The sequence below is a fragment of the Anopheles coustani genome, chromosome 3 (assembly GCF_943734705.1).
Source record: "Anopheles coustani chromosome 3, idAnoCousDA_361_x.2, whole genome shotgun sequence".
Taxonomy (NCBI): Eukaryota; Metazoa; Arthropoda; class Insecta; order Diptera; family Culicidae; genus Anopheles; species Anopheles coustani.
The window spans coordinates 45,783,158-45,809,083 of NC_071288.1; the positions used below are offsets into that span (position 1 = coordinate 45,783,158).

A 25,926-nucleotide genomic window follows, 5' to 3' on the forward strand; every position below is an offset into this window, starting at 1 on the left:
AACGGAAAGTAGTATGCTCTGCTGGGGTTTATACAGGCATGATTAAGAGGATGAAACGAATGTGCAAACTCGGAAAGCGTCTACTATGGTAAATACCGAAAAAACATACACAGCAGATAGTGATAATGGATAAACAGATTTTCTTTTTTTTATTATACGATAGTATTCATGCCACAACATTCTGCTTCCCATCGAATGCTGTACACGAATAGATAACTGTTAATATTTAAAAAAAAATAGAAAATATAGGAATGGAGACTCGATACCTCATGTCGAAACCCCGGCTGCGGCAAACAAATTGCTGTTTTCTGTGGGAGAAAAACGGTGCACCCCTAAAGAAGTCCCCTAGCATAATTTTTCGTAATCTTTTGAATGCTTCATGTTCCATCCTGCTTTAGCAGAGGCCGTCTACTCGCGTCACATCCGGAAATGTTCGCTATGTAAGCGGAAATATGAAAGAAGATATTTTTCCACTTTCTCTCTCTCTCTCGTATCTCAACGTGTACGTCGTGCTAAGGTGACCACAAGGGAGAAGAATACTAAAATGCGGGCGTTGACGACAGGGGATGACGACATTAGGCGGCAACCGATTTCTCCTGCAAGCACTTTTGCGTATGATTTATTTTATCGCCCAAACTCAGTGCCATGCCCTGCGAAGGTAGTGGAGGAAAATGGAGTAATGCTCATTAGGGAACCGTTCGTTCAATGTCGGTATGGAATGGCGATATTTACCTGACTTTTGGCGCGTATTCTAATGTGGCCGGTAACGGGTGCGTCCGGTCGATCCAGTGGCTTCTCGATGCTGAGATTGGCCAGAGCATCCTCGCCGAAAATTGATCTACGGTACGGGAGATAACGACAACGATACAGAGAATTATTTCTTGGAATAAACCAATCGCTTCGCCAGGATCACTTACCTTGCGTACATATTGGCAGCCATAAATCCACACTGGCCCGATAGTGCCTTCTCCGGGGTGAGGCACTTCATGTTGGTCGACTTCAGCAGCAGCCGCAGGTAGTCGTGCAGGTCGGTGAGCGTCGTGTTGACCGACACCTTGTTCTCCCACTCGAACTCGACCCACATCGTCCGGAACTCGGTGTCGGTGCAGGTGGCCGGTAGAATGTAGTCCATGATGTCGATCTGAATCGTATTCAGTACGACCACATTCGACGAGAACGTCGTGTCGTAAACTGGTAAAGAAACGATTAGAAGATCATTAAAGCTAGGACAGATAATGTTAGTCTTCCCGATGCCACTTACCAATATTGCCGAAAATGATGCCGTTCTCCGTGGAGGACACCTTGACATTTGCCTTGATGTTGCAGAAATCGTGCGGAGCCAGCACGACTGGGTGCGGTTTCTCCACCAGCTTCAGATCACCGACCGTGGCCAACTCGAGCGTACAGTTCTGCAGCGTGTCGCTCGTCTGGTTCACGATCAACACGTCCAGCACGATGTCGTACTGATTGACGTGCACATAGGCCTCCGCGTACACCGGATCGGAGAAGCCGGTCAACTGATTGACCTTGTTGAGTTTGCTGTTCGGCGAGGCAATGTCGGTCAGCGCCGTGCTCTTCGTACCCGCGAGCGCCTGATTGAGGCTAAGCTCGAACACGTTCTCTCCAAGCTGATCGTTCTTCCCGTTAGCCAGCTGTGTGAACGCGATCGGATCGTCCGGTTGAATTTTGGCCGCGTTCTTCTGTAGCTTGTCCTTCTTCTCCTGAGCCTTCTCTTCGCTTTGCGCGCTAAGCATGTGCGCCAGGGCATTCCGGCAGCTTTGGGTGAAGATTTCCACCACCTCGGGTGTGCGCAAGCTGAGCGTTTTCAGGCAGAGATAGATACGATCGGTGTCGTCGTTCGTGATCGCCTTCGTCGGCAGGCCGGACTTGCCGAGGTGCAAAATCGAGCTCATGATAAGCATAGCGCACGTGCACAAACGATTCTGTTTCTTCTCATTTGGCTCCAGCTGGATAAACTTGAGCGCCAACTTAGTCAGCGTCGATGCAAGCGTGGCCGCCACAAAGAAATCGCCATCCATCATGTACTGCCGCAATGGAGGCCGTTCCACCTTTTTGGTGACCCTGGAGGAAAAGGGAAAATTTATTATTATTAGTATAACATAGACATAAAACATAGAAACAATTCCCTAGAAGCATTCAACATAAAGAATACAGTTTAAATCATTTAATGAACCTAAACAAAATTTTTGCAAATATTGCCTCAAACGTTCTTAAACTTGGTTAAACAAACAACAAATCAATACTTACGGTGCAACACTGAACGCGCTCTGCGTGGCGTACGTGCCATCGGAAGTCACCTTGTTGGTGTTATTGACCACCTCCGCTGGTTTTTGTTCCTCCTCGCTGGTTTCATTGCCCGCGAGACGGCTCTGCTCGGCCTCAACTATCGGCACTTCGCCAAGCGCACGATTGACAACGCCGATCACTTCCATGATGTCCTTCAACGAGTTTGCGTACTCGCCAAGAATCCACAGCGTAGTGCGGTGAATTTTGGCCGATTTGATCGCCGGGAACGCTTCCAGCAGCTTTTCGATCACCAGCGGCTGCAGGTGCGAAAATTTCTGAATCGCTTCCCGCACAAACACCAGCACGTCGCCCGCAGCGAGCTCGTTCGAGTCGGATAAAAATTCAACCAGCACCGGAATGACGGCCGCGGCCACATCGGGGAACTTGATGCAACAACTGTGCAGCGTGCGCACGAGCAGCTGCCGATACTTGCCCGTATCCTCGTGCTCGATGTTGTGTGTCTTGGACACTTCCTTCTTGAGCACCAGCACCATCTCTTCGATGTTGCGCGAGGACACCAGGTCCATCGCTAGGGCAAGGGTTTTGCGACGTACCTCGATGTCCGTGGCACTGAGGACACGCAGCACGTCCATCACCAGCTCCTGCATGATGCGCTCGATGTTTTCATTCTCCTTCAGCGCAATCAAACGGTCGAGCACGATCAGCTTCACGTTGTTATCGCTCTCCTTGACGATTAGATCGATGTAGCAGCTTACGGCGGCCTTGATTGCCGTGGGAGCGGTGGACAGAGTGACGAGCGTGCCGGCCGCTTCGTAGCGCACGGCGTTCGAGGACGAGTTTAGCAGATTATAGATACACCGTATGAAACGCGACCGCTCGGCCGGATTCGCGTGACACACCTTGTAGATCAGCTCGACGATCACCAGCTGCAGGATGTCACCAAAGTTGCTCACCTGATCGAGACAGGAGGCCAAATAGTTGAGCGCTCGCTCCTGGTCGGCATGCAACAGCATCAGGAAAGCGTTTCGCTTGCACGACATGTCCTGCTGGGTGTCGAGGAAGTTTGCGATCAACTCCGGACCATCTGGCACGAGCCAATCGAAGTTCTTGTAGATGGTGAAAATGGCCAGCACGGCATTGCGTCGAACGTATGAGTGGCGGTGCTCGAGGCTGGTCCGAATGGTTGGCATTAGGGGTTCGAGCAGCTCCGGTTCCTTTAGCTTGCAGAGGAATCGCAACGTGGCGCCGCGAAGAAACTCGTTCGGGTGCTGCAGATCCTTCCGGTACGCATCGCACACCAGTATCATCTCCTGCAGTAGTTTCCCATCGGCGGAGGTTTTCGGGACAATCTCCCAGTAGATCAGCAGCAGCTTCTTGAGGGTATGGTTTTGCAGCGGAAGCACGAACCGAATGATCGTCATCAGCAAGTTCGGTAGCCGTTCTCCCTGCAGCATTAGCTGGATCACTTTTTTCAACGTTTCTATTTTCACGTTCACTTCGCCCTTCTCTGAAAGATGATCCAAAACATGGTGGTATTTCCAAGCGCTCTATCGAATGGAGCGGTTCATCGCCAACTTACCGAGATCCTGCTTTAGTTGCATTTCATTGTACGGCTCGATTTCGGGAGGATTTATTATCGTGTAACACGACATCCCCTCGGACACAGACGCCATATCCGCAATCTCCTACGGGTTTTACACCGATGCAAATGGTATGACTTTACACACGATCACAACGTGCAACAACCGGCTCTGATGAACTTTTCACTCCCCAAAGTTGTAGGTGATAGCGAGTAGGTGGTGTTTTACACGGATTAACGTGTTACTTTCGAGAAATTTTATATTTTTCAGCCTATTTTAACTCCCTTCGCGCAGTGTTTCACTTTACTCAACCCAATTTTACCATTCGATGACAATTATCAATACGTGTCATGTATTACGTTTATAACCGGCGTGTCATTTCTTTTCAGAGCTGTCAAAGTCACTGAACAAGGTTCATAGCAAGGTTGCTTGAAAACAATTTCATGATAACTGGTGGGAACGGGAATTGTAGCAAATTTACCTTCAATTAGATTGCATTGAATTGCTTGCTTTAGTTCCTATCACTTATTTTTCATAATAAAATGGATTTTTAATAATTTTTCATACACAAAATATTGATGTATCGACCTCGGTAAATATCATCACCTGTCACAACAAAAACTTGCCGATCCTTGCTTTCAAACATCCTCTGCATTACTAGTTCATAAATATGTTTGTTTACAATCGTATGGCCGATAGAAAAGGTGAGGTTTAATTGTTAAATCAATGTTGCAATCATTCAAACCATGGGAAGTTTAGAGGATGCCATCGTCACCGGTTTTATTTGCCGATTGTGCTCAAAACAGAAACGTTCGGTAGTTTTCATCTTCGGAGTAAGAGGCACCAAGCTAGATCTGGTGAACAAAATCAACAACTATCTCCCGATACAGGTACGGCCTATTTATCCAAGTCAGAAAACCCACAATGCACAGACACTTCACTCAAAGGTCTTTAAAAAAATCTCAAATATAGATCAATGCCGATGATGATCTTCCCAAGACAATTTGTGAACCGTGCTTGGAAAAGATTCTACAGCATCATCAAATGATCGAACGGCTCCAACAGGCCCAGAAACGATTCTTGCTAATGCGCAACGAAGAAACGCACCAAACAACCGTTGCTCCAAGGAAGGATATACCAGTGGTATCTGAATCAGCACACAGCTCCAAAACTACGAACGATAATCCAAACGATCCAGCTGCAGAACTACTAAAAGAAACTCCCAGTATCGCTACCATCAATCAACAGAATGATACTGGCAGCAGTGAGATCAGTAAAGCCATTAAACGTTTGAGGGCCGATCAACAAAACGGAGAGGCAGGTAGCGATGATGCGGAACCGTATGTTTCGGATGCGAATTCTTTAGGTCCTACTGAACCATCGCCTGCAAAGGCTCCATTAGCTCGGTTGGGATCAGTTCGTAAAAGGAAAAACCATTCACGTACAGCGAAAATAGTGAGAACGCGGCTGAAATGAAAACCCTAAAAAAAGTAGGTTTAAGTGTGCATAAGTCCATAAATATTCTCAATAAAAAATAGACAATGATCTTTTCTGAATCACAGTTTTGTCCAATGAGAAAATTTAAGCGATTGCTGTTTACACTGTCTTTATTATTATTTTTCGCTTGTTCACGTTCTGATCTTTACCTCTTCTCTCCACTTTCAATCCTGGTACTAGATTCTTCAACAAATATATACATAGTGCAACATATCACTTTGTAACGATACAGCACATGTTATCTTTGTGCCTAGGACACATTAAACTATTCCACTATTTTACTGTTTCACTTTGCAACGCGTGTTATTTAATCACACAAATTATATCGTTTTTAACTATAATGTGTCTCATTAGTGGTGTTTGCACTACAGAGCTGTCAGAGAACAAACTATTGTTTGGTACGTAAAAATGCGTTTTATGTTGCATCATCAGCAGAAAAACGGGATTCAAACGAATGCTATAATAAAGAGCGAATTAGAAATGTGTTATCATAATTGAAAAATTATCGCTCAAGATGAGTTTTTTTAGAAGTAAGAGGAGTTATCGTTTGAGTCTGAGAAAAAACGATGTGAAAATGCAATGACACAACGTTGAACTGTACTCTTCTTAAATACAACCAACCAACAGGTGGAATAGTTTAACGTACCATGTTACAGCAGTATTGCACATTGAAAATAAGTTTCAACGAACCGCAATACGTTAAAAATGAACAAATTTCCTACTTTTGTTTGGGATTAGTGTTAGCTGGCATGGAGTTGAGTTGTAATAGGTAATTTAAGCTACGAGTGACTATCCCTTGGTTGCGTGCTATCGAGAACTCGTCGTCTGATTCGCTTGCAGAGCTGTCCCTATAAAAAACTTCGTTATCGATAATGTCTAGCGCTTTGGTAATGACGCCACTATTACCACTATTTTTGAGTCCGTCTTTGGAGCCGACATCCGGTATGGCAGGAATATACAAAGGTTGTTCACTTTTACTTTTCTTCGTGAACCCTGGTAGTTCGTCCAAAATTTTCGGTTTCCAGGAGGATTTCGACTCTGTGGAAATGATGCAATATTTCGTTATTATCCTGCAAACTTCGATGATATGTAGGTCAGACTAAACACCCACCGAGATCTGCAACTACCCGCGCCATTTCTCGAATTTGTGTGTCCTGGCGTTGAACTTGGAAAATTAGCTCATTTATGGTAGCCTGTAATTCCAGCTTCTCCTGAATGGCCATTTCTTCTTTATTTTCCTCCTTTCTCACTTGCCTACAATTGATCAGATAGTGATGCTATAGATGCGATGCATTCCAAGATCCCCTCCCACTTACCTCTGATATTCCAGCAATAGTAAGCCGGCACCGATAGTGAAGATGATAATTTCGCCAAGCAAATTCGCTCCCAGGTCTATGGCCATTGCTTCGTTCAGTACCGGCACCGTGGTAGGCTTGCCCAAGTTCAGGGCCCACATTTTCGTCTTTACCTCCATCCAATTGTAAAACTGAGCCGGAGGCATACAAACGTACTTCCGAAAGAAGGGACTGTTTTTCGCACGCTCTTTTAGCAAGTTTGCAATCGGTTTAGATATCTGTTTCATGGCCAGTACGCCAAGTTTGGCGGCCGGGAATGCACCCACAACCATGTTTGCTCACGTTGATACACTGAACAGAAAGAAACTGTGAATAAAAGGTGTGCAGTTGAGAAAGTTTTGCGGTACGACAAAAGTAAATAAATTTATGCAATCTCTCGTCAGTCAAGCGAGACACCTTTGACACCTGTCAACGTTTTTATACCAGAAAGACGAAGGTGTATAGATGTTACGAGCATCGATCGGCCAAGCTAAATATACCAAGTAAATCTTGCACAGGGTGATTGTTGTAAATGGAAAAATTATACCTCTTGTAGTTTCTTCTATTGATCAACATGTCGTTTCACATGTGGTAAAATTATTTTAATTAAAAAAGTTCCGTCTAATAGGCGTTTTTTGGTTTATAACAAGTTAGTTGGAAATACTATTTGTTATTATTTATTCATTATTTGAACAACCTCGTTTTGCAACTTCGAAGTGCAACGCGAACGTCAGTCAGTCACGTAGGCACGTCTGAATTTCAAACCGTCGAATGGAATCAAAACAACGCTGGACAGCGTAGTGGATGGACGTATTGAGTCGGTTAGTTTCCCGAACAAGTTCTTTCCTGTTTCTCACCAGCTGAATCTTGCACCGCTAAAGATTATCCAATCGATAACTCTGGTCCACGTATCCGGTGGAAGCGGTCGTTATTGAATTTAACGATAAAACCGATTTACCCAGGATCGTTGGAAAAGTAAGTGCGTTGTGTTTTTTTTTTGTATTTTTTCCGTGCGCGAAATAGTACCAGCTGTTTCCATTGTTGATGCATTTTAACGGTAAGGTAGTCATTGGTCTACACAGCAGCGTAAAGTCAGGTTACGTGGAAATACGTAAGTGCGTCAAAAGTTCTTTTCTCCATCGGTGTGTGACGTAGTTGGGATTCCGAATCGTTTTTTATTGCCCCATGTTTGTGGCTGACGAAAAATCCATCGCCATTACGTTGTAAACAAAGCGTCCACGTCGCCATCGGTAGTGGTGGTGCAGCAATCGATACAGAAGAGTGCGTTTGTGTGTGTGTGTGTGTGGTTTACGATTTGTGCATGATTTTTCGAAAAAATCGTTGAATTTTGCGAAATATTGGTAGATTTGCACGGAAATTCTCCCCAAAGCTGGTAGCCGGAAGATTTGAAGAGTCATACAGCAAGTAGCTTGGACAAAGAAGACACCACCTCTGACGCCGGACGGAGAGTGTTTGGTGAGGTGCAAGCGAGACGACCGAACGCAGGCGTAGGTGGGAGTGAGCGAAACGGATAGTTTGTTTATTTTTTTTCCACCCGGAATGTGTACGTGACGAAGCGCGTTGGAGAGTTGTAAAAAAAAAGGAGGAAAAACAATCATCCGACAGTGCTTCAGTTTGTTGTGTGCGTGCGCGCGTCGTATGATTTTGCTTTGTTGATTCGAAAACGCTCGCTGCTGGGCTCGCGACTGAACGTTCGAGTTTTGGAAATCCACGGCATCGTTGAAGGTTTCGCGTCGAGTGATAGTGAGAGGAAAAACGGGCGGCCTGTTCGAGGGCGAATTCGCTGCCGCCGCGGTACGAATCGACGAGTTCTTTGTTTACAAAACAGTACCAGGTCGAGTGCGGGAGCTAGCGGAGAAGGAAGAGTGGAAAATTTGTAAGCGGGTGTTGGCCGTTTTCGTGAGGTGCATTTATTAGTTCGCAGTCAAACATCTAGTAGAAAAACAAAACAAACCATTCAAGTCATCGAGTCGAGGCAGAAGGCTGCAGAATGTTCCGTACGATTAATCTATCGGGCGACAAAGGATCGGCTGTCAGCGGCAAGGTGCCGATGACCACGTCCAGCCAGCTCATGAAGCTGGGAGCGGAGGATCTGGGAGGTAAGTAGAGGCGGTGGAAATGCAAAATTTACTGGTGGCTAGGTGCCGGTCCCCTGCACTGGACGCACAATCAATATTTCCTTTTCCCACGCAACGGGGTTCGTGCGTCTCTCGCGCGAAAGATGCGGAATAAATTGCGTCGTAGATTATTGCGCCCGACGCTCTCATGCGCAACATCCATAACATAACACACGCCCCACAATAATATCGAGGTGGCTTCGGAGCATGAAGTCGAGCACAGAAGGCTCCACCGTGCATCCACCGACCAGCCCACAAAACCGGATCGGTTTTATTCTGGTTGTTTTCTTTTCGTGCGCCTCAACATGCTTTTCTGTTGGATGTTGTTTTTTTTTATTCTCGCAAATAATTGCAACGAAAAAGAAATAAAGAATTGAAAAATTCTAAGAAGGTCTGCGGATTCTGATAATACGAGGCTGGTGATAGTCTTTTTTCTTGGTACTTTCCGGTCCGTAGCATGTTGTTTTGCCTTTTTTTTAATGAAAATATATTCATAACCATGAAGTCCTTCAACCATTAAAAATCCTTATCAAGAAGAGAAAAAAACTCTTATCAACAATCATTTCTAATGGAATTGCAGCAGCAAGAATGCGTATAAAAAGTATTATTTTCAAGAGTTTAAATACATAAAATCCTTATAAAGTCTGGAAATTTAAACTTAAATACATTAATGTTAGATATTTTTCATTGAACATTTTTCGGAAGTGATTTTTCCTGCTATGTTCTTATCATGCGATTTTATGATTTTTTGCAACTTTAAGCTTGCAAAATGTAAAATCATACGTGGTTCGAAAATGTTCCAGGAATGCTTGGGATTTTTTTCGCTGATTGTGAAACTTAGTATAGTTTTGCTATTTCGTAACTTTGCAAAACCTATCACCAAGTTATATCGAAAAAGAGAACAATTAAACTAGCAAAATTTGTTTTCAGCTAGGGAGCTGTAGCAATATGTTTAGAAAAATTCACGCTATGCTAGAGGGACACACAATTCTCCCCCTAAATACAAACCTCAATATTTGTACCGAAAACCGTCCACCTGATAAGGAAACCAAGCCATCAACGATTTCAAAGTGTGCCGGAGGCCATGAAAATTTCGTTAGGTTTTGCAATGGGATTGGCGGAGTGGAAAAAGATCGACTAGCACGACAACGCTGGTCGCGCGTTGTTGTGTCGGCTGATAAGACTTCCCGAGGGCACTGATGGCGCATGACGTATGCAACCGTGGAAACAAACCACTAACACCACCACCACCCAGCCTACCGGTAGGCGGCGGTTGATCACGTCAGCCTGCTGGGATTTCGCATTTATTTTTCTCCCCGTAAGATCAGTATAACGTTCCGGACAAATTTAGACGTGGGAAAGTGGTTTGATCAGGTCAGAGCTAAGCCTGCTGCGATAAGGCAAGAGAAGAACAAGACCCCGTCTTGCTAGCAAGAGGACGCAAGCAGCAGCAGCCTCCCGATAGTGGTGTGATGGGCGGATGATGGGTGATAATGTTGATGACGACGCACGGGGTGGAGTTGGTCGCCCAGACCATGGACAATGGCCGCCATCGATCGATAGAGCCGAACGAAAATTGAGGATCATCAGCTGTGGGAAACGGAGTTCGTATTGCGAAACAAGCTCTCGCCAGTTACGAAGAGAATGGGACCGCGAGGCGATCTTTTTCATTGCCGCCACAACTTTTTCGCGGTTGGAAGTAAGCGAAAGGAAAATCGTTGTGTTTACATTTTGATGCAATGCGTTCGCGAACGCAGTTTGCGGGCATGACTTGAAGAAAACTAAAAAAAAAACACACACATCAAACGCCTTCGTTTTCCTTACGGTGACTCATGCGAGCTGTTGATCTCTTCCTGAACGAACGTCGTCTACACCTTCCTTTCGAATGTTTACAAGCCGGGCAGCCGGGCGATTAACATGTCTCCCCGGGAGGCGCTACAATGCTTGCTGCCGATGAGTTGCACATTTTTATTTTTATCCACGACGCCAAACTACCCCCTTCCGCACTCGCTAGAGAATGGCGCTCGGGAAAGGACTGCCGGAAACAGCACCACCCCGAGAATTTACAGCTGACCCATTTGCTTACCCTGGTTGTTGCAGGGGGTGGGAGTGTAGGTGGTGTGTTCGTTGGTGAATGAACTTAATTTCGATGATTGACTGCGCAGTAATGATTGCGCCGCACGAACGTTACGTTTGCTCGTATTTGCGAAGCTCTCTCGAGGGGGCTCGATATCTAGAACGAACCGTCTGATCTACCTGATCGTGTTTCTACGCATCATGATTTGATCTGAAGGTGGGCATTCTGATCAGCAAGTAATTATTAGGACCGCAAATTATTGTATCTATATTCAAATGGCAGTTATGTTATCAAAATTGCAAACCACAATCTATCAGTGGTTTGTATATCTTTTTAATTGAATTTTAGACATTTCATAGCTAGCTTATGGATTATAATCGAATGGCCAACGTTTCATATTTTTTTGTCAACACTGGTTTTCCGTAACTATTTTACAAACTTGATGTAGGATTTTTTTGATCGATTTTATAGTTGTGACTAAAAGTATAATTTTCGGTTGGCTAATGGATAATGCCAACCGAAAATTCATCTTTGTGTCACGGGACTTCTCATTAGGTATAAACATTCTTGCAAACTCTCATTTATAATTTAGATTCCGGAAATCATTTCATCTAGCAAACATGATCAATCGTACCCTATTCAATACCCTCGGTAGTACTTGCTAATGCGTACTTTTCCAAGAACGACGTTTTACCGACAGCTTCTTTCCGGATGACTGGCCATAGAAGCATCTCGTAGAGAAGCAAACTGTGGAAAGGAATTGGTCGCACGTAGTGTGTCTAAGACGCAGTTGCGGCTTGTTTACCAGCCTGGGTTTGTTGCATCGACGCCCGGCAGACGAGATATACATGTATTATACACCTTTTCTGCGCTCACAATCACTTCGCTTCCAAGCCGGCCACAACGGTGGCCGGTGCGACGAGGATGACGGTTCGCCCAGGGTCGTAAATCAGTCGCGGATGAGTTGTTATTGGTTTTCTCGCTCGGAAGCGGACGGGACTGGACTCTGGGTCCTTCGAAAATAATGGCATTTGTCCGTTCGAGCGCGTCGAACGATAAGAGGTCGCGCGTCGCTGGTTGACGTCCACCATCAACGGTTCTGCGCTGCAGCAGCAGCGGTCAAATTGCATTCAAGTGCAACTGCGTCTCGGCGTTGATGATGCTTCCAAGGGGGAAAAGAAAAATGTAGGTCATCGGCAGCGCGCACGGTTCGTCAGTATTATCGCCATTTTTCATTATCAGGTGCGCGCACAGTGGCGTCTTGCCGGGGTATTTCGAGCGCTAAAGCCGCCCGGTATCGGTCACTGACAGCGCGGGAGTTCGTGTTAAGCCTCGGGGTGGGCCAAGGCAGCCGGGCTGTCATTAGTCGGCGGGGTGGAAATGGAACGAATGCTGCGTGTTTACACCAAGCCAATGAATAGCCTGAAAGAAGTCGAGGCTTCCTCTTGACCTTTGCATTTTAACACACATTGCGGTACGATATTATATATTCTAAAATATTCGAATCTTCAGACGGGGACGATGTCGTACGGTAAACGCTGGATTTTTTTTTTCACACTTGACACTACAAAGCGTGATCGTCTGTGCAGCGCGCAGAGTCAATATTGTTCCGCAAGCGACACAAACTCATCGCCAATAGTGACAAACCACTCAGATGACGCGAGTGTTGTGTCATTGTTGTGGCGTGCGATCGTCTGACGGGTGTTGTGGAAGCTCCTTATCTTTGCCGCCTTTGTTGTTGACAAGCAACAGCAGCTCTCCAGGTTGTTGATGTTGTTGTTTACGACGGTTGCTCACAGTTAAGCCCAAAGTCAACTGTTTTCGACGGTTAGTTGCAAGAGTAGACAACTAAGTAGTGTTTATTGCTATAATTTCGCATCCTGCTATTTCCATGCAATTTGTGTATTAGAAAAAATTTTTTTTACCATCTTAAACGTGTATTCAAATTAATATTTCATCGCATTGTTTGTTAAGAGAAAGATAGAGGTTTCAATAAGGTAATAGAACCTTTCATAAACAGCTGATATACCGGTGATCAATTTAACAATTTAGCTGATATACCGTTGATCAATCGCTCTCAGTCATACACATCTTTTCAATATGAAAATAGAAAACGTTGTACGATTGAAAGATTTACAATTGTTTAATTAGCTTGCTCAAGTTGACTTTGTTTTACACATGAAATGTTTCGTTGGAATATGGGTTTGAGTTGATTATTATTTCACACGATCTTCCAAATGGAGTTACTTTCTTTGCTGTGATTTTGTTTTATGTTACACTCCATCAGTTGCAGTTTTCCATTCCAATTCCTTTCCTTTATCACTTTAAATTATTCTGTACTACCGTTTACTTTCGTTCCCATATCTTGTAAATTTGTTTCCAAAGTTCAGCGACAAGTAACAGCGATCGTAAAAGTGAACGTTAGTGTTAAAATATTTTTTCTAATACTCAATACTAGTAAAAAAAATAAATATGGGTTATCACACTGTCACCATCGACCGTGCGCATGGATGCTGCTCTAGATGTATCTTGTCTTATAATCCCACTAGACACCAAACAATGCGAATGGGCAAGAAAGTGTTTGTTTTGCGCGCGATTACCGCAATTCATTCGGTCGCGGAAATACCGGGCCATCGACGCTGTATGTTTATGAAAACACATGCAAGCAGCGTTGTTTTATGTGAGCAGACGACACACATTATTATCATCAGTGCGCCTTTTATTGTTGACTCGATTTCTACAGCAAGCCAGCGAAAATGTGTTTGATAATCTGTTTCTTGTTTTTTTAACTTCATAATAAGGTGCGATAAGACGGTTCGGAAGAAATCCACCTACTATCTACTTGGAGGAAATATTCACCGCTTCTGCTTGCGTCTGCTCGGGCCTGTTCAGCGCAAATCACTGCATCTTGGCGCGTTATCACGGTTAATCCTCCCCGCTAATTGACCCCGAATGGAAAAAAACGAAACATTGTGTCGCTACAAAAAGGCTGATAAAATGCTATTTTTCGACGCCGTAGGTCGAAAGCTAGGCCTGTATGCGTGTGAGCCGATGTAGATCTTATTTGGTTTCTTACAACCGCAAAAGTGGGAGGGCTTGCTTCGTTTCGGAGCAAGTACTCTTTTTCCACCCATGTTGTTCATGCTAGGTTTGTTTCTTCTCTTCCGCTAGTGGGTGGAGATCGAGGGCTCCAAAAAAGATATTCAAACATTCCAAACTTGTACAGCGCAATCTCGCGCAATGTCTGCTGACGTTGTTGTTTGAAATGGAAGTGTGAAGATAAAAAAAATCTAAAGAAACAGACGGGAGGGGCTTAACTTGGAAGCCCCATCGGCATTTGCAGCCGGACCGACCGTATGTTGTTTATCGATGAATTGTTTGAAGTAGAGACGCGTGTGCGTGCGTTTCGGGTGTATGTTTCCACTTTGGAAATCGTGTCAACAAATGTAGCATTTCATAAACAGCAAGAGGGGGTGTGGACACATGAATGTATGTCGATTGTGGTGTGGAGAAGCATTGCTTACGTTACATTTCTATGTTGCACAGATGGTGCACAGCAGAGAACCGTTGCACCTCGCTTCTTCGTTCTTTACTGTTTACAAATCGATCTCGATGCACCCATATGTGCACTTTTGTTGCTTCTTTGTCTACATGTGTGGAATTTAAAAGTTTTAGAACGAGTAGAATAAGTAAAAAAAGCGAAGAAATCTGCTTTGGATTCTACAAATATAAAACACGCAATCGAAACAAAAACATACCATTGTACCTCGACACGGGCGATCGAGCGTGGTTTAATCGGGCAGGCAATCGATCAAAAGTGCAATCAACACGAATGCCCTTTTTTCTGCTAGCTTGTTTCCGGTGATTTGCTGGTGGCGCGAGGGAACGGCTAAATGAGCTGCGTATGCATTTTCATAGAGTGTTTTGGTGCAACACGTTGTGTGCAGCACGTGATTTATTTGAGAAGAAAAAAAAAAACGTTTAATTAAATATAATATTTATTATGAAATACTATTACCATTGGTAGATGGTACGATGAATGATAGATATTTATTCAATCCGAAAACTTTCAAAATACATTTATTTTCAAAATATTTTGAGGATATTGTTGCACTGTAAAATAATTTAAAATATTATTAGATTAAAAAAAAAACTGCTCAATCCTCTCCTATTGTTCTATCTTCCTGTATATTATCTTATTGTATATAAGACAACAAATGTCCACTTTTTGATACACATATAAAATGATACACATCATTGTTAATCTATGTAGCAGTATCTAATATCAACATTGTTTTATTTTGTTTATATTTAATTGGGTTGATTTCCAAGCTGTTAAACGCTTTTTCCATCGCATGTTCAAATAACTAATCCTTTAACAGTTGATAGTCTCAATTTTGGTTCAATTATTTTTTCACCTTTCATTTTTATAATTCTTCCCGCGTATATTAGACCATCTTAAATGCTGCCCCACCTTACTCTAAATAACGGCCAGATTAAATCGCAGTAAATATGCGACACGCCAGTCGGCAATTACATTTCATTTGAGCATGACGGTGTCACCCAATGGGAGGAGGTGGGTGGTGGTCTATGGGTGTCATTTTGGCTTCTGTCTTTATTTATTCTTGCATCCAACCCACATCTAACCGGCCAGAGTGTGTGGGTTGTTGAACTCGGCTGCTTCCGGGGCTCATTTCCGAGTGTGACCGTATGAGGTACGTGATCCCTATCCATCATTCCAAACTCAATATACCGATGGCATACTGGTGTGTATAAATCACGGAATATAGTGCGTGTCAAACTTCACCCGCATTTTGTACACAAACCGGTGGTTTCTGCTTCTAGTAAACGGCAAAGTCAAGCTTGTTTGTTAATTAACCGCTTCCGTTCATCGAGATTCATTGGGGTGAGAAAAAGCGCATGTCAGGAGAAAGTAAGCGTTTCCGTTGATTTGCAGCATCCAGATTTTTCACCGAATCATGTTAAATGCAGTGAAATCCAGTAGCACCTCGATCTCGGTTTCTTCTTCTCGTGTGGTTTATTTTCGTACGAAAGTCCTCCCTCGCGGGATTATCCCAGATTCGACCGGTTCAATGTTATGTCGACGGGCGGGAATTGCATTTTGCTTCTTATCGCGCGTCCCATGCGCTCCGGTGTGACAGGGAGAGTGATTTTGTGCCCGTCTAAACCGTGGCATACCCGAGTGGCGTTTTGAGACAATTTTAAACGGCCACTTGTCGGACACATGTCTCCGTGCTTCCACCCTGTGGGGGCTCTCCGCTTCTGTTCAGGCAATCATATACACTCCAACTAACTGATGCGATGATTCAATTAGGCCGGCATATGATAACGATCTCCCTGGTGCTGTTTGATGATCACGCAGCGGTATTCTGCGAACACACTGTCCCGCATGGTGGCCGGTTCCGTTTCGTGTCGTCATGCTCACGGTCCGACGCCGTGACAAACCGGCCGGCCAGTTACGAATACATCGAGGAGAGTGGAAATACCAAAGACCACACTCCACGACGGCCAGTTACAGTAATGGCGCGCGGTTTTTGCATCTAGCATTTGCCACCCCGATAGTGCTGTGGACAGGTCGTTAGATTTCCTTGAACTTGCGGTGAACACAGCGCTGCGACGCGTGTTAAAACTCATGTAGCGTTCTAGAATCGAACGTGTCTCTTTTGAGCGGCCCTCGTCACCGTTGTTCCGGCAACAAGGAACGGGTTTTACGGCCCCGGCAGCGTCTCGGAGGTGGTGGAATGGCTTCTTGACCTACGCCAATCGCTCGCGTTGCTCGTAACACGTTCTTGTTGGCGGTTGTAAACCCGCGATTGTTACGTGCGAACACATTGCTTTCTCTGGTAGGTGGGTTTGGGATGAAAACAAAAATAATAATAAAACATCTCGTTTTGCAGTGGACGTTGGCCAAGGGTCTATTTTTGGTCGCTGCTCCGCTAAAGATGACAGTTGGCGTTTTTTCTCTACGTCTTTTTGATGTATTTCTTTGATGGGAAAGTGAAAGTTCCCATACTAGACTCTATTGGTCCTTTAACTCTAATGTCTGTTGATACCTGTTTAACAAGTTTGTGACGGTTTATTTGATACAATAATTCTTCTCGTATGAGAAATTGTTGCGTTACTTTTCTGTACTTTTAACATTGTTGAATCTTTGCATTCATTAAAAGATTCATGAATCTAAATGAAAAATGGAGCAAAAAGTTATGCAGATTCATGAAGCTGAATCCGAATTACACAACTCAAATTTGCATCTTCAAGTAAAGAGGCATTTACTGATACGTTACTCATACTTCTTGATTTATTTTTTTATTTAAAGTACACGTTTTTGCCTATTTTTATTACCAACGATGAAACTTCTTAAGTTTGTTTTTAAAATTATAACTTGAACAAAGTATTGAACGAACACTATTTAGGTTGAAAAAAAAAACAAACAAAAACCTGGTATTTAAAATAAACTTCATTGTTAATTTTATAATCAACGATAGAATTGGAAAATCAATCAAACAGTTGAAATACAAATGTAACATATGTCGAATGTAAAGTATATAAGGATATAAGAAAACCCATTTGAGCCGTTTCAGTATAGATTACTGCTTTTAAGACATGGTTAAATTATGGATCTGTTGGACAATAGTTCTGGTAACAACTGTAATCCTTTTACTCATTTCACATTACACTAAAGTAATGAATATACATATTTCAGTCAGATTATGGCGAACGTAGAAGTTGCAGAGCAAATATTTTGTTATGCAAATTGGAAACATATGGAATGGACAAAATTCAAGTCACGTTCCGGAGAATTTCGATAAGGTACGCTCTGCTTATGCAGGAATGGTGTTGTGCTAAAAACAAAAAGGTATAACATCTTCCCGTTTGAGACAAAGCAGAAACCACCGGAAAGGACATCGGCCACCGATATGCGCAGTCTCCTTCCGCCAGATGACCTCGGCTAAACTGGGACGCAAGACTCCATTGAACTTTATCGGCACGAAACACACACACACACGTCTTCGCAGACAACAATACCGGGGAGCAGAGATATAGAGTAAGACCTGTCCGGTCTCTTTGTTTGCCATCGACGGTTCCGTTTTCCCGGTTGGAAAAGTGGTGTTCGGAAGGAAATTCCACCTACTCATCGCCAGTCTGAAGTTTGTTATTGTCTCGTGGTCGATCGATCTGCTTCGGGTGGAAAATGCAACACAACAGCTGGCTCCTTCCCTCTTCCCTCTCCCCTTTCCTTTTTATATCGTGGTACGCATCTTCCTGCACTGGATCCGGGCGATTATATGATGCAGCTGCCATTGACGTCATTCCGAGCGGCGAGTCTGGCACTGGCTGCTGCCTCCTTCTTCAAAGCTTCACCTGTCCGCGTGGAATGTTTTTGGAGCGCACATTGGTCAGTCAAAAGGTGCAACTCGCCGTTTGACGTCGTCGAGGTGTCTTTTCTGCTGGTGTGTCTTAGTTTATTTACGGTCGCAAATTTCCGTCATGATTTATTTTCCACCGACCCCACTAACAGCGTTCCCTTGTGAGTACGTACATACGTACGTCGCCTTTGCCATGAGTCAAGGGCTTTTTAGCACTTCATGGGCCTGCACCGTTTTAAAATATCAAGAGTGTGCTTATTCCGGCGCGCTTTGCAGGGTGCGCTTTTGATGAGAAATATTTTTCCTTCGCTTCATTTCATTGTAAACTCGTCCTTATCAGTTGGGGCAGCATGAGAGCGTACTTTCGTTTTTGTTTCGCTTCATCCTACTTACCACCTGCAGAAAAGTCAAAAGTGTTGGTTCAGCACTTCAATCAAACGGGGGTCGTTATCGCAAAACAAAATGAAGCAGGATTTATTTATTCTAGAAAGCACAATACGTCCACTGTGTACTTGTTTGGCCTCAGCCGTACCTTTCCTCTTTGTGGGATGATTTTATCGGTCACCCAAATTGCTTCTCACTACGGGGGCACCGTTTTGAGTGTCTATGTAATATAATCCATTTGAGTACTTCTTTGTAACAATTGCTTGAGAATGAAACATTTTTCTGTTAAATTGTTATATTTCAAAAATACTCTGTGTCACATGTGTGCGGATGGCATAAACACAGCTTGAAATATTAATAATATCAGACCAAACAATTATTCAATCCAAACAAACATGCTCTACTAAAGGGTGTCTGTTTTTCGTGTTTGATTTTTACTTGTTTGATTGTTTGCACGAAAACGGGAAGAACGAGTTTTATGGCAAAGTCATTACGAACCAACGCCATGATGAAAATAGATTAAACTCCATGGTGGTGCGATCTTTCCAGAAACATGTTCCCAAAGACGATGACGCCAGATGCATCAGGTTCAGCTGCCTTATTCTTGGTTTGTGTGTTGCTCCACATTCGAGACCCTTAACTGCTCCCATAAACAGCTTTAACGCTGGAAGTGTGGAGGCTGCTTGTGACATTTAAATTAAATGCGTTCGAAGCTGCCGCATCCCACGACGTTCATGTGTTAGTCCATCTGGCGAATGAAAAACGGAAATGGTTTCTGCGCGGGTTATTTAGTCGAGTTTGTTTGCTTTGTTCGGTACGACGTGGTATTTCGCGTGATAGTTTTAAACGAACATCATGAACCCCTTATTACGCAGCAGACAGATTCCCCGATGAAGCATCATATCTTCGATCGCAATCCGATCCAACACTCTTCGGCTGATTTTCATTGAATTTTCCATTTTTCAACCCTCATGAAGCTTCTTGTGGCTCTGGTATAGATTGATGTTTGAAAGACCTCAGCTGTGCATTATTTTTCGTTGCGCGATCGTACGTTCCTCTCCATCGAAACATGGCGCGTCGTGTTTGTGGCGCTTCGATCAGATCCGAACGTAAACAAAGCGGACCTGCTTTGCTTCATTTTGATTTAGCTTTTTTCTCCCTATATATGCAGTTAAATGGCGACTCATGGCTTCCCTTTTCGCGTTGGAATGTAGCAAACTAATGTGGGGTGCTGGTGATGTGTGCGTTGGCGCATGTGTTGTGCTACCTGGCAGGGGCTTGTCTTGTTTGTTTTCCACCTTTTGCTTATGCTCAAAACACTACGGAAGGGAGCCAAGGTTTTGATGGGGAGCACGAAGGGGGTCTCTACATAGGTGGGACATGTTTTGGCGCTAAAACGTCAAGCGTATGTTGGTGTTGGTTTTATGTTCCACCATTCTTCACGATGTTTCAACATGTGCGCTGTATGTGGGATGTGCTTGGTAAGGGGCTGCATAAATGGGAAAGCATTTGATATAGATGTAGTTCTTTCCTAGCAAGCGTTTTCTTCGGCAGTGGGTCAAGTAACGTTTGTGGGGGGTTTTAGCTTTTGCTAGGGAAATGTAGAAACAATATAGTTTAAATTTTATGTTTGTAGCTTTTGGGATTATAGGTAAATAATAAATCTAAACACTAGTCAATTTTGAATAGCCTTGAAGGGGATAACAACTGTGCCTTGCTATCCTCTACAATTTTCCAAGGTTTTCGGATACACACTGTATCATGCTAAAATTGCTTTATTTTACAAAAAAATTATCCATTTTTTAAATTAAAATAAAGTTAAATTAAAGTTTTAATTAAATTTAAAGCACAGTCGAGATATTCCCGGATGAGTCGTATGATAAGTCCTACTATTGTCATTAACAATAAGGTGATTTTAAAAGGAATGAGATGGGTTTTCATAGAAAAGTAAGATGTCACGTTCCATATTCATCCAAAGAATTAGTTAAAGTTCTGTGAAAAATGAATTACTACATACAAGGGTATAATAAATGTTTAGAAGTATCCAAAGTCTAAGATTTGTCAATTTTAAACGCCAGTTCCCATCGTTTCGTGTTTATTTTGTTCTCACCTCAAAATATTGTAACAGGTTCAGAACTCTCGTGGGTGCAAAACATCCGATTCCGGTTGAATGCCCGCTAGTGTTTATTGTCCGAGGGAAGTCTGCTTCCGCCATCATGTGCGGAACCGCTCTGGTGCATCTCCATTGAACATATTGAGTTGATTCCGGTGCGCGTTACCACCCTCCCACTTCCTGTCCATTGTTCACTTCGGGTGGTAGTTCCGACTCCCCGCGAGGGGTTGACGTGTTCTAGCTCATCAGTATGCGTCTAGTATGCTGACGATCGGATGACGATGGCCAAGCTCGGTGATGTGTATTAGCATGCGAATTATGCGTACGGCAGTTTGTTCGTGATAAATATTAATGTACCTTTCGAGCACCCTACTGGCAGAATGGGCGATCCTCGCCTCCGGGGGTAACACAAAACGATAGGATGGGACACACTCCACCAGGCGGTGGTGGAGAAATCAAGAAAATAGGAAACTAGTTGACCTTCGCCCAACGTGCGGTGGCTTTTGACTGTAGAAGCGAACAAAACGGTAAAATGAATAAATTTAAATGAAAGAGATGAAAAATCGTACATCAGAGGACACGCTGTCGTGGTCGTGGATTGCTCAAGGTCACTCGATCGGCAAGAAAATGGTGGATCGAATCTAATCTGATCGGATCGTCATGTTCTGATTCACGGAAACCGGTACGACACCGGTAAAACGCATGAAATAATTATGTTGATGAGTTTGCTAATATCTTTCTATAATTCTTCCTGTACTCTCCCCCACAGAATCCTGGATCGAGCTGTCGTCCAACACGAGTCAAAATGGAACGTCCATGGTGGGCAGCAGTTTGCCGCAAGCAACACAGATAGTAACAACGGGCACCGCCCCGTCGGCCCTTGCGGGCGCGAAGAGTCCGGACCGGACCACGCCACTTCCGTTCGCGTCGGTCGAGGAGTACATAAGACTGCTACGAGAAGCGCAGCGCGAGTCGAAGGAGTCGAGCCGGGTCGCGTCGCTGACGAGTTCGCGCAAAAATACACCCCGTGGAAGTCCCAAATCGCCACCGAACAGCCCCAACACGGAGCTGGCCGCCACCGAGGAAGATCTCAGAAACGTCTACATCAACTATGTCAACAAGGTGTGTAGGGTGGCAGAAAGTTAGACGACGGGGTTCTCCGGCAACTCGACCCCGAACCACGAATACAATGGTGTTTTGCGGTCCGAGCAGTCTCCGGGAAGATCTTATGTCAATCTTGTGGCGGTTACTGCGATTCGTGCGAATGTCACTCGAAACACACGACGGAGATGGCGTAATGTGATAGGTTTCTCTCCCCATCTAGCCCACCCTCCACCCCATCTCTCACACTTGTTTAGGAGATTTGGGGTTTGAAAAAATGTGGCATCCGGTCGGATTAATTTCTTTTGTTCTTTTTCTAAGGTCATTCGCTATGATGCGGCCGTGAGAGTAACGCTACCCCCTAAACCAGTTAGTTTTAGAAATGTTTTGCCTTGAAAATGCTAACACACGAACTCAAAATGCACGCGCATCGCTGATACGAATGAAGTTGAGCTTCGCGATATTTTTATTATTATCGCTTCTGCATTTATTGCTGCACGTTCTTACGTTGATGATCGTGGGCATGTTTTCCATATTGATATTTAAAAGATGAAAATGCAAAATGAAATTTACACTCACTTCCACTAATAAATGTGGGAATGGCTCAATATATTTTTGATTTCATTTTTTAATGTATCCTAATACAACTTTTATTCATTTATTTTTTTATCTTAATGTGTTTTTTCGGATAGGGTATTTAAAGTTCTGCACGCTTTTCGCCAACTCGAAATAGCCCTCAGCCTATGGGCGCACGAACAACCAATGTATTTTCGTGCGATCCCGACGATGGGTCGAATAAATGCGCCTCTGGGTCTCGCATCCCAGTTCTGCTGTCGATATCGTTAATGTGATCTCACTATCAAACGTCCAATACATTGCTAACCGGACTTTTGTGCTGTTACGTAAATGCACTTCCATTGGCGGCACGTACCGAGATGTGCCTGGGGTAGTTGGTGACCGCAAAGGGAATCCGGAAAGTTAGCTGGTCACGTTCAACCGGCGGGACGAGATAGATGGTGGAGCGAGTTGTTGCAACGTCAACAATCTGGCTAATGCACTTTGGATTTATTTGATACCACCCACCCGCGGCTGTTTGGGTACATGTTTTGAGCTCGATGTGATTGGAGATTATATGCCTACGAGGAGTGAATATATGTTTAAATAAAAATAGAATTAATATTACGACACTTACCCACGATATCTTTACGAGAATGTTTCTGGAAAGACGATTTAAATTCAGAATTAATTTTAATTTTCTTTTAATTCGCATACAGGATGGTGACATTGTCAAAGATACTGATTGGGTGTGGGATTGGAGCAGTCGACCAGATCAGCAGCCACCAAAGTAAGTATCCCATTTTAAAGCACAATCGAATGGAGGCACTAATCTTGCATGATCCTTCCCTTCCCGTTACAGAGACTGGAAATTCGAACATCCCAAGCAATCGGCAGGACAGGAGGATGCCAACAAACCGATTCACGCAGGCTACTCGATAAGGCAGGTGCGCTTCGGAAAGAACTCCCTGTTCTCGCGGGAGTTTCTTTACTCGATCGTGTTGACGAATGTTTTGTCGCTGTTGCTCGGTGCCGGCATTGGGTAGGAATTGTCGCCAAAATAATATGCTTTCTTTCATTATGGTAGAAGATGATTCATGAATGATTTGTTTTACTTGTTCTCTTGTTTTTTTTAGCGCCTGGCTACAGAAACGAGGACTGTTTCTGACTCGTGTATCGATCGAGTAAAGCACACGAAACGTTTTAGCAAGTTCGGCCAGCAAGTCCCCGGCCACAGACGTTGCCCGACACATAGAGACCGTTACTTGGGCATCACAACCATCACCTATCCACGCGACCACAATGCATGCTTCTAGAGATCCCGATCCCCTTTCCAGCGACATGTTGTGATCGTATGCAGTACAGAGCATTTATCTTATAGCGTGCCGGCGTTTGGATTGGAACCAGTGAAAGGCCAGCAAAATCATTGGGAGGTGGGAACGGAGGTGAAAGGCGGGGTTTAGTTCGAAATGGGCTGATGGGACTGGTGGGAACTTTTGACGATCGTGAAACCTTTTCTCAGAGTGTCGGACAGATCAGATGGTACAGTGTAATGAGTGTATTGTGCGTGGTAGATTTTTGTGGTAGAAGAAAGTGCATGATGTACTAATCGGACGGACAAAATCCAGATCTTGTAAAACTGAATGCGGTTTCCCGGGAGCTCCGGAAAAGCGATCGATTTCAATAGGACGGTCACATTTCATCTAGACAATGGATGTTTCAGGGTAGGTTTTTTTAGTTATTGAGCAATGGGATGTTTTTCTCGTGCGATAGAGTGTGAAGCAGCAGTGAGGGATCTATCAGTCCAACGTATTTCTTTTGGTAGGCTTAAGATTCAAAGAGATTGATGAACGAGAGATCGAGCGAGCGGAAGGAAAAAGATAGGGGCCAATCGTAGCCCGTTAGTGGCAGGTAATTGATCGTTTTTTATGTAGGGGGAAAACTAGGGTTTGGGATGCATTTTTGATGCACCGGTGGTGACCGTAAACGAAGGGAACAGAAGCGTAAGATTTCGAACGATATCCTTCCGCAGGGAGGAAGTGGTAGTTTGTTTGAAAGCGAAAACAGACGATAATCAGGAAACGAAGGAGGAGTGTGCATGGTAGGAAATGTAGTCCATTCAACTTTATTCCATTTTTTCTAATAACGTATAATGGGCAGGATTTCACGATGCAAACGCAGGTGTTACAAAAGTGGGGTAAATTTACAGAAGATGCCAGCCAAACGAGTAGAGTAGGAGGTACGATATCCATTTTAAAGAAACAAAACAATTTGGTGACACGAGATTAATAAGCGCGTTTGAGGATAGTCTATTCCAGGAGCAAAGTGATATATTTTGAATGTCTTTCGTTGTTTTGCGTTTTTTTCCCTTTTCAATAATTTTGTGCTTCGTTTTGTTTAAGTTTTAAACATTTGTTTTACTGTCCACACGGCTTTCATAACGCCGGCATTCAGTAAAAGACAGAAATGAGTGAAATTAACCGAGACACGTGCTAGCCAAGACTAGAACCCTAGCGATGCCCTATAAATCTAACGGATCACAAAAGGCCTACTAGAGCTACTAGGAATACTTTTCATCATTATCACGTTTTTTCGCTTTTACTTAACATGTTTCAATGGTATCAATAATTGGTAATGCTATTTATGTATGTTTTTAATTTTATTTTAACAAGCTATTTTCCGTTTATAGCGCTTCATGGCTTCATTTCCATTTTTCGTACCGCTTTTGCATTTGCACACACTGTTCGGACGAAAGGTAGGCAAGCGTAAATGATCTTTTTTCCAATTGCTTAGGGAGCAGCGTGTCTGGAGGTATTCTTCTTCATGGAAAATAAACAAAACGCGAAGGAAATTAATTAAGATCGTGCCACGCGTAACATAATTGGTATTTGTAATTCAGCGACCATTACTTTGTATTACTCCTTAAGCATTATACACCTAAAGTCATGAAATAAATATGGCAAAGAGAAAAGCATACAAAGTGGGAGTTAAAAAAATATGAAAAATGTAACCAAATAGAAGTAGCTTGAGAAACTGGTTCTTGAAATGGAAAATTGATGAATACAACGTTTATGTTCCAAAATTTGATCATTGTGCTACAAAGTGTCCTAGACGCTGTAAATTCGGCCGTTATGTATTAATTAAATTTAGAGGGGCAAAAGAAAAATAAGACAATAAGAAATTGGCTCATGCTGCAGTTTGCTGTTCCGTTGCCAACAGATCAACTCGAAAGCTATGAGAAAACACGAACACGATTTGACAATCTGGTTTACGTGATCCATAATTGGTTGTCTTATCGTTTCTTTGAAAATATAGGGTATATGCTGAGCTAACGAATATGGAAAATGGGAAGAAATTATTTAAAAGATATTGTATTGAATGTGTATCTGTTTGCAGTAGCAATAACTAAGCATGCGGTTGTTTTTAGGTTTGTATTATTGATATACTGTTATGTTTATCTGTTGGGAATTCAAATATTTTACTGACTAGGT

At 43.5% G+C, this 25,926-nt stretch overlaps 4 protein-coding genes across 4 annotated transcripts; 2 read left to right on the forward strand and 2 right to left on the reverse strand.

The window, feature by feature from the left end:
* Positions 1-132: 132 nt before the first annotated feature.
* On the reverse strand, positions 133-4,063 carry LOC131271184 (coatomer subunit beta). The gene is made up of 6 exons (XM_058272579.1): positions 3,848-4,063; positions 2,269-3,775; positions 1,262-2,082; positions 918-1,191; positions 733-838; positions 133-650 (listed from the first exon to the last, which is right to left on the reverse strand). The coding sequence occupies exons 1-6, from the start codon at positions 3,939-3,941 to the stop codon at positions 576-578; spliced, it is 2,877 nt and encodes a 958-aa protein (XP_058128562.1). The 5' UTR covers positions 3,942-4,063; the 3' UTR covers positions 133-575.
* Positions 4,064-4,524: 461 nt separating this feature from the next.
* LOC131258760 (uncharacterized) lies at positions 4,525-5,387 on the forward strand. Its single transcript, XM_058260139.1, has 2 exons — positions 4,525-4,738; positions 4,821-5,387. Exons 1-2 carry the CDS (start codon positions 4,595-4,597, stop codon positions 5,322-5,324), a joined length of 648 nt encoding a protein of 215 aa, XP_058116122.1. The 5' UTR covers positions 4,525-4,594; the 3' UTR covers positions 5,325-5,387.
* A 55-nt stretch (positions 5,388-5,442) lies between these two features.
* On the reverse strand, positions 5,443-7,063 carry LOC131272591 (putative OPA3-like protein CG13603). Its single transcript, XM_058274395.1, has 3 exons — positions 6,662-7,063; positions 6,457-6,599; positions 5,443-6,383 (listed from the first exon to the last, which is right to left on the reverse strand). Exons 1-3 carry the CDS (start codon positions 6,970-6,972, stop codon positions 6,064-6,066), a joined length of 774 nt encoding a protein of 257 aa, XP_058130378.1. The 5' UTR covers positions 6,973-7,063; the 3' UTR covers positions 5,443-6,063.
* Positions 7,064-7,700: 637 nt separating this feature from the next.
* On the forward strand, positions 7,701-25,676 carry LOC131261179 (BCL2/adenovirus E1B 19 kDa protein-interacting protein 3). The gene is made up of 5 exons (XM_058263129.1): positions 7,701-8,799; positions 21,549-21,901; positions 23,155-23,225; positions 23,298-23,477; positions 23,572-25,676. The coding sequence occupies exons 1-5, from the start codon at positions 8,691-8,693 to the stop codon at positions 23,621-23,623; spliced, it is 765 nt and encodes a 254-aa protein (XP_058119112.1). The 5' UTR covers positions 7,701-8,690; the 3' UTR covers positions 23,624-25,676.
* Positions 25,677-25,926: the final 250 nt, after the last annotated feature.